General features: G+C 45.6%; 1 protein-coding gene across 1 annotated transcript; it reads right to left on the reverse strand.

Annotated features, from left to right (window-relative positions):
* Positions 1-149: 149 nt before the first annotated feature.
* MFAP5 (microfibrillar associated protein 5) lies at positions 150-11,178 on the reverse strand. Its single transcript, XM_017736000.1, has 9 exons — positions 10,857-11,178; positions 10,402-10,464; positions 7,655-7,702; positions 6,499-6,525; positions 4,888-4,923; positions 4,077-4,112; positions 3,313-3,400; positions 2,400-2,473; positions 150-1,826 (listed from the first exon to the last, which is right to left on the reverse strand). Exons 1-9 carry the CDS (start codon positions 11,161-11,163, stop codon positions 1,708-1,710), a joined length of 798 nt encoding a protein of 265 aa, XP_017591489.1. The 5' UTR covers positions 11,164-11,178; the 3' UTR covers positions 150-1,707.
* Positions 11,179-11,332: the final 154 nt, after the last annotated feature.

The raw sequence follows: 11,332 nt of genomic DNA on the forward strand, positions 1-11,332 counted from the left end.
GGAATGCAGGTCCTGGTGACATGGTCCTACACTAATTGTTCTGCTCTTTTTCTGAGACGTCTGCCTCCGTGCAGCAAGCTGTCCCCAATACTGTGTGACCCTGGCTCTGTGCAGCAGGGCAGTGCTCCTGCAAGGCTGAATGGTCTCTGTTCAGCAGAAGAGTTTATTATGTGAGGGGAGTGAATGCCTAATCTAGCAAACTGGCTTTCAGTTACTTGGGAAGAACACAGAGATCCTAGAGACAGGGTCTTGCTGATCCTCTGCTGCAGTGCTCCCGTGCCCCACAGAATCATGCCCCTAAAAGTCACACAGAGTGATTAATACAATTCAGACTACTCTTCCCCACTTACCCTACCCAGTCTCATCATGAAAACTGCCCATATAGCTGGTAATGTTCTCTATATATCTAGAAAACAAAGTTCTTGAGCAGACCAGACATCCAGTGCTACCACAGTGAATTCTTCTGCCCAGGCTGGCCTGTGTAAGTGCTTATACCTGCAGATATGTTTACCTTCCCCATCAGCACCTGGCTCTGTGCAGGTCAGCACAGTCAGAGATTCTGCAGGAAAATCCCAGGTCCCAGATAAACAGGGATCCCAGATAATGATTCTATTCCCACATCCGATTCCAGTTTGTGACCCCTTTTGCTTTATGCAGGAGCTTCCAGGTCAGGAGGTAGGAACACAGCTGGAGATATTGAAAGCAGGCACAGCAGCTGGAGAGTGTGGAGGTAGCCAGACCCAGACAAGACACCAGGACAAGATAATTCATTGCAAGTTATCAGTAATGTCAGGCCACACAGGTTCTTCATGGGCTTTCTTGGGCGTAGGAGTGGAGGCAGCCATAATTACTGCCCCCTGGAACTTGCCTGGAATGGGCATCAAGAGATGTCTTCAGTGGGAAGGGAGGGACAAGAACAGGGGAGAGGAGAGGAGGAGGAGTAGAAGAGGCAGCACTCTGTTCCAACGTAATCTTCTTGAGAAAAGTATAATGCCATACTAAATCCAGAATTCTTCCTTTTGGTAGAAGACGTGCGTGAGGGAGGCAATGGGCTTGAGACAAAGAACTTCCCAGAGGTAGTTATAAATGATCTGTTGCCATCCAGGGACAATGAGGTTTGCCTTGGGTTCAGGACAGCTCATCTCCCAGTTCTGTCACTTCCCTGAGGCCAGCAGACACAAGGAGGAGACTGTGCTATCACACAACAGTGGCTCAGGAGAATCGGAGAGGCTCAGGCTGACCAACCACATCCGAGCTCATACTCATGTCAGGCAAGAAATCTAGGGCAGGAGTCCTAGGGCATAAAGGTGAGATGAGATGCAGCTTAGGGCATCTACACCATTGGAGAGGACTATGTCCTGTCCCCATTTCTATGTCTCTTGAGGGGCAAAGCAAGAGAAGGTGCAGCACATTTATAAGGACCTCTGGGAAATGAGCATCTCATGGCCTGCCAGGCAGAGTATGAGAGAAAAGGGGAGAATCCCATATCTTCAGCAACAGATTATAAAGATGACAACAGCTACCATGACAGACTAGCAGAGAGAGTACTCTGTGCACTGCAGCACCTGAAGAAGAGGATGTAAGGGAAGGCATAGAAGCAAGGAAATGGTGGGGAAATCATGAACAAGAAGCACTTGTCTTGGACTGTAGGTAGTGGATGATAATTTCTCTTCTCTCTCTTCCTTTTCCTCTCCTCCAGTGGGTAGCTCACAGAGCATCAGGCCTACGCTGCTGCTCCAGGAGCTCTCTGCAAGGGAGAGGCAGGGGCTGCCCGGATCGGCGGAGACGTCGAGGAGGAAGGCCAGCCAGCTGGCGGCAGATCTCATCTGAAGACAAGCAGACACACACAGGCTGACAGATAATCAAAGCTTCCTTTGAATTCTTCACCAGCAGAACAGTTAGAGGTACATCCTTCACTGCATCTACAGAAACTGTTGAAACTGCTGAATCCTCATATACATGAGGCAAGCAAAGCAAGTCCTTAGGCTTTCATGAATTTCGTTCTGGCTTTATGCATGTACATTACATATTAAAACCACTTGTATTTTGCTGCATGCATAAAAAATCTAGATTGGATCCAGCTTCTATTCATGAACAGAAATACTGAGATATACTCTTTAACCTCAACGGAGTACAACTTTGAGTAAGGGTGTGTCTGGGACTACTAGACCATGATCGAGATCGAGGAATAGAGAGCTATCATATTTCTTGGTAGTACAATATATACTTCCCAGTTTGTTTATCATGGCATGTGTATTAGCCCCGAGACTGCATTGCTTTAGAACTCTTTCAAAGTCCAGGGAAGTTACTACATGTGGGTTAGGGTCTAACTAGTTAGCTTGGAGATGCTATCGGATGGCTGCAGCTATCCTTCTAGGCTAGCCTGTGATACCACTCACCTTGCATGACCTCGTTCTCCTTGCAGACAATGCGAGAGCATACCTCCTTGTTTATTATGTACATGCGACGCACACTGCGGGATCACCAGCATCAACAGCAGAAGGCCCAGGGACACAAAGAGACAAAAAAGAGGTACAGGGAATAAACATATATATTCACCAATGAGCAGGCAAATCCTAAGTTTTTATGATTACTTAGCCTAGAATAAGGCTGCTTAATAGCAAAGTAATCTTTGTAAAGACTTAATGAAAACTTAGAATCATAGAAAGGCTTAGGTTGGAAGGGACCTTAAAGATCACCTAGTTCCAAACTCACTTCCACGGGGAGGGATGCCACCCGCTGGATCAGGTTGCTCAAAGCCCTACATTGAACCTTGCCTTGAACACTCCCAAATATGGGCCATTGACAACTTCCTGGGCAAGCTGTGCCAGTGCCTCACCACCCTCTGAGTAAAGAATTTCTTCCTGACATCTAAATCTCTCCTCTTCCAGTTTAAAACCATTCCCCCTTGTCTTATCACTATTTGCCCATGTAAAAAGTTGCTCTCCCTCTTTTTTATAAGCCCTCTTTTGGTACTGGGCGCTGCAATGAATTCTCCCTGGAGCCTTTTCTTCTGCAACCCCAGCTCCAACTCAGCCTATCTTCATAGGAGATGTGCTCCATATCTCTGATCATTTTCATGGCCCTAGAAATGACCAAATACCTTAAAAATGGATTACAATATAGGCCACAGACTCTAGTCATTGTGCTGTTTTAAATAATCACCGTAAAAGGACACTCTGAGGATAGGATTCATCTCACCAGTGAGTTCACAGAGAAAGCATCTGATCTTCAAATAGAACAATTGCTGAACAGGACATACCATTTCTGGGCTGTTTTTAGGGCTTTTCTTAGGGACTGCTGGTTTCTTACCTTGTAACACAGAGGTAGCTGATACACTGCTTTACTGGCTTGTGAACAGAGTACAGGCGCGTGCAAGGGAACTTTTCCTCACGACAATCTGGGAACACACACACAAACATGGAGGTGCAATCCAGCATCATGGCCAGGTGCACTCATTCTGGCACAGATATAACTTAACCACTAGGTACAGTCCTCCAGGCTTCTAGGGAAGGATCCCAGCCTCTATTGTCACTCTCATGGGAGAGATGGGGGTGGTTTAGAGACGAGGAAAATGGTACCGACATTTCTGATCCCCTTGCTTCATAAGCTAAGCCCACTGGACACTCAGAATACAGAAGGCACATGTTGTAAAGGGGACAGACACATATAAACAAAAAGTAAATTTTAGTTGCATATTTAAGACGTGTTTCTAATGGATGTGCAATTATCACATTCCAGGACACAAATCTAGTTCCTTTCTTTTCTGGACAATCAACCCTGTAGCTAACTACAATGGATTCTCTTGCACTTCATTCTGAAATGCCAGGTTTTGGCCACCGACACAATATTGACCCATTGTATCTGGTCTGCTGATCTCCCTTCCCAGGCATGCCACCCAGGAGAAGGCTTCAGCCTCCACTACCATCACTCTCCAGTACTTCTAACTAAACGAACAATTGAAAGCAATTTTCCAGCAGACAAAGTTTCGTACCCAGCCAGAACCTGCTTGGAGAGGTAAAAGGGTGGGTGAAAGTGGGTCTGGGAAGTTTGCAGGCAGCAAATTTAAAACACACCTGATGAAGCCGTTGTCGTTTCGCTGTCAGACTGAACTGGAAGACAGAGAGTAGCAAAGTTAGTTAGTTACCATGATTCCTTCCTAGACATCAGCTTAATCAAAACAAATACCTGGAAAACTCTTTCAACAGCCCTCCATTGTAACTTCTAATGTAGAAAAAGGTTTCATTGTTACTGATATGAAACCATAAGGTACAAATCCAGTGTGAGTCTAGTGCCAGCTATGCAGTCAACAACACAAAAAATTTGCCTAAGTTTTCCCATAAAGCAGTACCACTACTGTTCAAAATTACACTGTGAGAACATTTTGACTTAAAAGATTGGGTAAATTTCTTTAGCTGCTGTAATTATCATTTATCTAGACAAGAGGGGATGGAGTTTGTGACTGCCTTTCATAAGGAACAGTGACACCTTTAAGAAACAGCATCCCAAGACCACTGGCTCTTTGATGTCCATGACACGGGGTCAAAAAGAGGTTGGTTTGTTATTCCCTCTGATAAAGCAACCCACCTGTGCCACAGCAAACTAGTACATTTTATAATTTACCCAGTAACAAACTGGAAAGAAGTTCAGAGAACTGACTTCCAGGTGCAAGTTCATATCAGCAGTTACAGAGGACTTTTACTTCTGCTCAGATGCCATAGTATCAGCCCAGAAGCATAGACAAAACGTGTCTTAAAGAGAATTAATCCTTTGGGTGTGGGGCTTAGGGGCAGTCAGAGAAGGCAGGATTCCAAGTGTGCAAGCGACTGTGTGAGGAGAGGGAAGGAGGGTCCACAACATGTGGCTGAAAACTGAGAATAGACTCACCAGGAGGGAGAAGCACAGGTGGTATGACGGCTGCATCTGGAAAAAGAGATGTGCTGAAAGATCTTAATTTGAGCTTCCAGTCTCTTTCCTCCTGCCAGTGTTCTGCTGATAGCTCACCAGTCCTGACCAGTGGCCATCTCACATCTGGTTCATAGACAATGCTGATTGTAGTGTTGTTATTATCTGATTTGTCAGAGTAACTGCAGGCTTTCCCTGCAAATATGCCGGGGGTGCTAGAGCTGATTGGATGCTGCAAAGCAAAGATGGGTCCCAATGGCACGTCCTTTGTGAAGAGTTTTGCTTGATCCCTCAATAGTAAGCCCAAGTCTGCTGTAAAGGCTTCACTTTTAGTCTTTTAACCTTTAGATGTAGGTCAATCACCACCAGTTTGGTCTGGACACTAAGTCCTATCTACCATCCTACAGACTGTCAGGCCTCATACACTGAACACAGTTGCCTTCACCTCCCATCCCAACCACGAAGATCATCTATCTTGTAGATACAATCTTGTGCTTCCACTTTTCTCTTTCAGTGTTGTTGCATGGCTCTCTGACCCACAACAAATACTGCAGCCAGTTGATGAGCAGAGTCAGGGCAGAGGACAAACTGTGGAGCTGATGTTCTAGAGAACAAGACACCACTCTCAGATGAGTTCCCCTACGCTCAGAGCACACTCCCCGGAAACAGCCATGCATAGCTGCCTCTCTTTAAACCATAGCATTGACCACATGTGTTGTCCATCTCCCTGCCCTGCCTGGTCTTCACCAGCTCAGAGGGATGTGTTTGAGAGACTTCTCCAGCAGAGAGAGAAACCATCCCCAAGGCCAGTGGTGCCAGATTTGAAATCAGAGTGGGGTTGGAAAAAGTGGAGAGGCTCCTTCTTGAGCCTCTCTTTTCCTCCATTGCCCATTGTCGCAATTGCCTACACTCCCATCAGCTCTGTGTCCTTCTCCTGAGGCTGTCTCCACTCTCTAAGGAAATACACTGTGTACTCTAAGTGCTCATCTTCCAAGTCCTCCATCTACCCTTCCCTTCACAGACATTTTGCTGCCCCCTGTGCCACAGCCACAGGGACGGTGCGGAAGACACTACTGAAAGAACAGAATCTCCACTTCCCCACCCCAACAATGCTCAGGGTTTGCTTTACTAGTTTCAGGGGGTTTTTTGGCACCTGTGTCTCCTGAGCACTGAAGCACATCTGCTACCTGTCAGCAGACACATACACACAACCTGTGTCCCAGTTTGAACCTGTCCAATTTCTCACCCTCATCATTTAGTCTCTTTGTTCCTGCCACCTTCTCTGGAAGCCAAGGATGTGTGAGCTTTGAATTTCATGGCTTCCTGCAGTGAAAACATCTTCAGGGAGCCCTAGTACACCAGTCGAGATTGGCATTTCCTTGGAGAACAGACCATTAAGTCACCCTAAATTCATCTCCCTTTGTGGAGCACAGAAAGGACTCCCAGACAGCCATAAATGCTGGAAGAATGTGGCTATGTGTCAAAAGTGGGAAGAGGAGTTTCTGGGCATAATGGGGAATTTCTGGGTCTGTGTAGGCAGGAGTAGTGAAAAGGGAAAAAGAAGCATGAGGATGCCAAGAAATGGGAGCTTACCAGAGCTGCTCTCGGGGCTAACTTCACCTGGAAAAGAGAATGTCCTTGAAAAAGCTTGTCTTTACTTCATGGTCCCTTACACAGCTAGCCAGAGCCAGCTTGAATACCTCTGCTGCCATCACAGGTTCATGAGACAGTGGGATCCAACCCAGCAAATACATAATCAAACACGGTACCCCCAACCCACCCATATCCACTCCCTTTTCTGGTGACTGGCCTGGGACCAAATGTTTTAGTGCACATGTTCTATCAACCCTTAGTGAATTCTGGATATTCTGCATATTCTGACTTCTCAGATATGGCCACTGTTGGCATCTTGATGGGAAAGAAAGTCTTCTGAAATGAAGGTCCTGAGGGCTCTTGCAGCAGAGGAGGAGGGAGGCAACTCCCAAGACCTAGTTTGATTGCAGAAATTCATCATTGGATGATTTTCTTTGAAAAGCAACTGATAGCAAAGCTGGGGTAGCGATGGAGAGGTAAAGCATGAAGGAAAGGATGCTTGGAGGACATGTGTTGGGCTGGCTTCTGAATAGTTTTCTGGGAAACCTCAGATATTACACATTACAGTATCACAGCTGGGAGATGTCTGAAAGCTTAGCCAGGGGCTTCAGGTTTGAAGAAAAGGCAAGCCCTTGTGGTCCTTTTGGATGCTGAAGCATGATGCAAATGTACACTCATTTTATCTTACCATGTCGCAGAAATGGATTAAGGTCCAGAGGGATAAAGCAAACAAAAACAAAACAAAAACAAAGCCAGTAAGAAAACCAGTCAATATCCTTTCCCAGTGGCCTCAACATGATGCTTGTGCACCATTTTCCCTAGGATTTTTCTGAGCAGTAGTAGACTTCCCCAAGCATATCATGGTTGAAGACTTACCAGCTTTTGTGGGTCTCCCACAACCCTTGACTGTGAACATAGCTCCACACCCTTCAGCTAAGTGTTCAGGACCCCTATCCTAGAGAATTGTTTGTAAAGAGCATGTAACACTTAGCAGGTTGTCTTGGAGAGCTTGTTTAATCTTCACTGAAAGGTAAGCTCACAATGTCAGAGGCCAGGGAACAAAGAACAGTATTTTCTAATAAACAGGCTGTAACTCCACAGGACAACTGGGTCACATGGGCAAAATGCAGCACATTAATGTGTCTGTAATACTCACCAGCTACAATTTCTGGTTCTTGCCCATTGACCATCCATGGAAACCAGTCTGCAAGAGAGGAAAAGAGGGGAGTGAAGAAAAACAGATTTTCACAGTCTGCAGGCTTTGTGAAATTTTAATGTTTATCTATCCAGGAGACACCACTGCCCTCTGCTGAAGGGAGAAATGCTCTCCACTCCGCCTCAGCCTCCACTGCTGCTGGCTGTGTTTGCTGTTTAAAGGGTTGTGGATACAGTGGGTTCTGATCCTATCCCTGCTGCTTCCATGGCTAGGCACAGGGACAAGTTAGTAAATACCTCCAGATCTGCTACCAGACTTTGCCCTTCTGAAACCTCTTTTGATGCATTTTGGAAAAAAAAAAAAATCCACGTGGCCTTCCTGCTCTGGAGGCTGAGCAAAATCCCTATCTCTATTTTATAAAAGAGGAAACTGAGTAATGGAAATTACTCACTTACGGTCATGGATTGAGTCACTGGTACAGTAAAAAGCAAACTGCAGGTTTTGTAGCTCCTTAGGCAAATCATCCAGCCTGGGTATGGAGCACAGAGCAGATAATCTTTCCCTTCTCAGCCCCTGGGTGAATTGGAAAGGGGAACGATGAAGGCTTGGCTGTGCATGCTACGTGGAAATTGAAGCTGGGCTAGACTGTTTGTTTGTTCAAATATAGAAGGTGACAGAGCTGTTTCCTTACAGCAGCCAGGAATAGGAAAATATTTCCTGCTAGCCACAGACGAGGGAAATGTCTGCATAACTGGGGTGGGATGAAGGAAAGAGTTGGCAGGAAAAAGCCAGTGATCTGGGGCACTGCAGGGATGTGTGCAGCCCAAAAATCAGTACATCCCACTAGGTCTTGTGAACTCAGCCTGTAGCTTTCTGCTCTTAAAGGGAGCACTGTGTGGGTAAAAACTATCAGGTGTGGAGTTTTTGTCATAGTTCTTCCACATTCCAAGGGCAGTTACTTGCAGGCCGCAGAGGGTCTCTTGGGACCCTACATAATCCTGCTCCACAGCATTACAGGAGTTGCTGGACCCTGATATTCTGTTCCCCACCCAGCTGCCAGCAAGGGCTCAGCTGCTGGCAATTTACCCAGGGAGAGCCAGACATGTATAATAACTTAAGTACACAATTTAATACAGCCCACAACTTTCCCTGTTCTGGTTAATCTCTTAATTGTAACATGTAGAGAAGAAAATGGTGTTGAGCACTTTCTCATTTGTTCCTCCTGCAAAAGGAAGGATGCAAATTCTGAAACCATTGCAGAAGCCAGAAGTGCTGGATTTGAAGAGATGTAGAAAAGACAGGGAGGCTCCTCCCTCCTTTCTAACACTGAAAAGTCAGCTATTACGAATTTTGTTTTCCCCTAGGAGTTGAATAGAAAACCAGTCCAATTCTAAAACAAAAGGACATAAGTGAAGTGAAATCTCTGCATACCAGGCAAGGACACAAAATGGGTGATTTTCTTATCCCACCTTCAATCACTTCAATTTATATTTACTATGGTACCCAATAAATAAGCCTTATAAACAATTGGACTTTCTTATCCAAGTTGCAGCAAATTCATCCTTGAGGTCTAGAACTGCAACCCTAACTCACCAAATCTGTAGCTTACCCAAAATCAAAAGAAACAATGAGAGACCAGCTGGTGATTCCTATTATTTCCCAAGTTAAACAAACAAACAAACCCAAAGCGAAGTGCTAAAACAAAATACACAAAAGTATGAAATATTCCTTTCAGGCTTCCTTTATGCATAATAAAAACCACAGCCTTTTTTTCCCCCCTCTTTCAAACCATAGTCCACCTATAAGCTCATCTCTTAGATGCCTCACCTCCCTGCTTCTCAGTCATAAACATGACATCGTCTATTGTGCATCTTTACAGGAAAAAGTGCTATTTGAAGCAGAATCAGGTTTCAACATGAGGGGAGGACCAAGGAGGGTATTGGAATTACCTGATTTGAAAGTGATAGGTAGTCATCTCTCTCCTACATACAGTCTTTCTTGGACAAAGCTTTGTCCTTTCCTGAAATTAATCTTCTTTCGCTACCTGTCCTGAGTCTCCTGACTATAATGTCTGATGCTGCCTTCTTGTTTTGTTTTGTTTTTTTTTGTTGTGCTTTTATTTTGAAGAACAAATTTTATCTGAATTTTTGCCAAAGTATCTCCACAAGAACAAAGTCATGGAGAGACAAAACAGAATAACAACAACCACCACCACCAAAAGCAGAGAATGGTCTGAACTACAGGGGTGAAGTCTCTCAAAACAGCTGTACAAATACTACAAAACCTCCCAGCAGTTGAGTGGCTTGGAATGAGGTCATTCCAGCAGGAACTGCTAGTGACAGCAAATGTGTCACAACTATGACAGAATAAATTTTGCAGAGCACTGGGAAATGCCCTGCAGATCATGCATACACAGGTGGTACAGCAGTAAGCACAAAGCACACCTAACCCTCTCTCCCAGCTTGAACTGGATGTTTTACTTACTATAACATACCTCAGTAGAAGCTGTAGATCTGTCTCTTGTGACTCCCAGTACTTACTGGAGAGTGTCACAGATGGCAAAACATTTCCAGTTTCTAATTTTTTCCTTACAATCCTATATCCAACTTACCTCTCCTGTTCAGTCCTTCCCCCTTCACTACCCCTCTACATATCTCTGTCCTTAGGTCATTGTGCATTATTCTGTGTAGGAAACTCCATGGGGCCCAGATGGGGAAGAAATCCTTCCCCTGGGCATAAGGACTCACCAGCTGGGAACAAGAAGAGTGTTAAGAGACAAAACAGTATACAGGTTCCAGAAGTCTTCATCCCTGTGGAGTGGAGGAGAGAACAGAGGAAAGCTAAGGCAGAAACTGGTATACCCTCCCCTATACCTCAGAAACTTTGCTTGTTGTCCCCATTTTCCTCTCAAGGCCATTTGGTCTTCCCAGCCTTCCTCCTATTTCCCTCCTCATGTCGCCAGTTTTCCAGGTATTTGTTGAAACATTCTGGACTGAACTGGTAACACCACCTGCTCTGTTCCTCTTTTCATCTCCCTTCTCCAGCCCCCATCTCTTTTCCCATCCAGGTGGCTAAGCCCTGCTCCGCACACACCCTCAGCATGCAAAGAAAAGATTCCCCCCCGTTATCTGCCTCAATTTTCTTCTACTTTTCAGTTATTTCGAGGAGCACTGAGAGAAAAGACAGGGTCCCCATCACTTACTGCAGCCCTCAGCCTCCACTCCCTTCAGCAGCAGACGCTCTGTTTTTCCCCTTCGGCGCCCCCCCACTTTGGCTATTGGGTAAATCACATGCAGCCGCACCCAGAACACGTTCTCCTTTTGGTTGTCTTCAAAATACAATTTCTGGGAAAAGGAAAAAAAAAAAGAAAGAAAGAAAGAAAAAAAACCCAAGAAGCCAGCGAGATTGAGGGATATGGTATCATCATGCATGTGGAATGAGGGGGGGAGCGAGGAGCAGCCCACACCCTCATTCCAGAGTTTATTGTCCTCCGAAGGGGCTCCTCCCATTCCCCCAGGATGGCCCAGCACCAGGGATGGATTTTTGTGTCTGCTTTGCACACTGGTGTCCCGTTTCGTCCTGCCCTTCTATGCAGCTTCTCCTCAAGCCGCTACCTCTAGCCACGTTTCCCGACTCAGCTGCTGCCTCTCCCCACCCCCGTCCTTCGGTCCTCTTCCC

This window comes from Corvus brachyrhynchos, unplaced genomic scaffold (genome assembly GCF_000691975.1).
Source record: "Corvus brachyrhynchos isolate BGI_N302 unplaced genomic scaffold, ASM69197v1 scaffold44, whole genome shotgun sequence".
NCBI lineage: Eukaryota > Metazoa > Chordata > Aves > Passeriformes > Corvidae > Corvus > Corvus brachyrhynchos.

Excerpts from the sequence above, each read along its gene's own strand:
- MFAP5 (XM_017736000.1), bottom strand. The coding sequence starts at position 11,163 with ATGGGAGGAGCCCCTTCGGAGGACAATAAACTCTGGAATGAGGGTGTG. Across the intron at positions 4,924-6,498 it reads TAGCCCCGAGAGCAGCTCTG|ATGCAGCCGTCATACCACCT; the intron begins GTAAGCTCCCAT and ends CTCTTTTTCCAG. Across the intron at positions 1,827-2,399 it reads GGAGAACGAGGTCATGCAAG|ATGAGATCTGCCGCCAGCTG; the intron begins GTGAGTGGTATC and ends GCTTGTCTTCAG.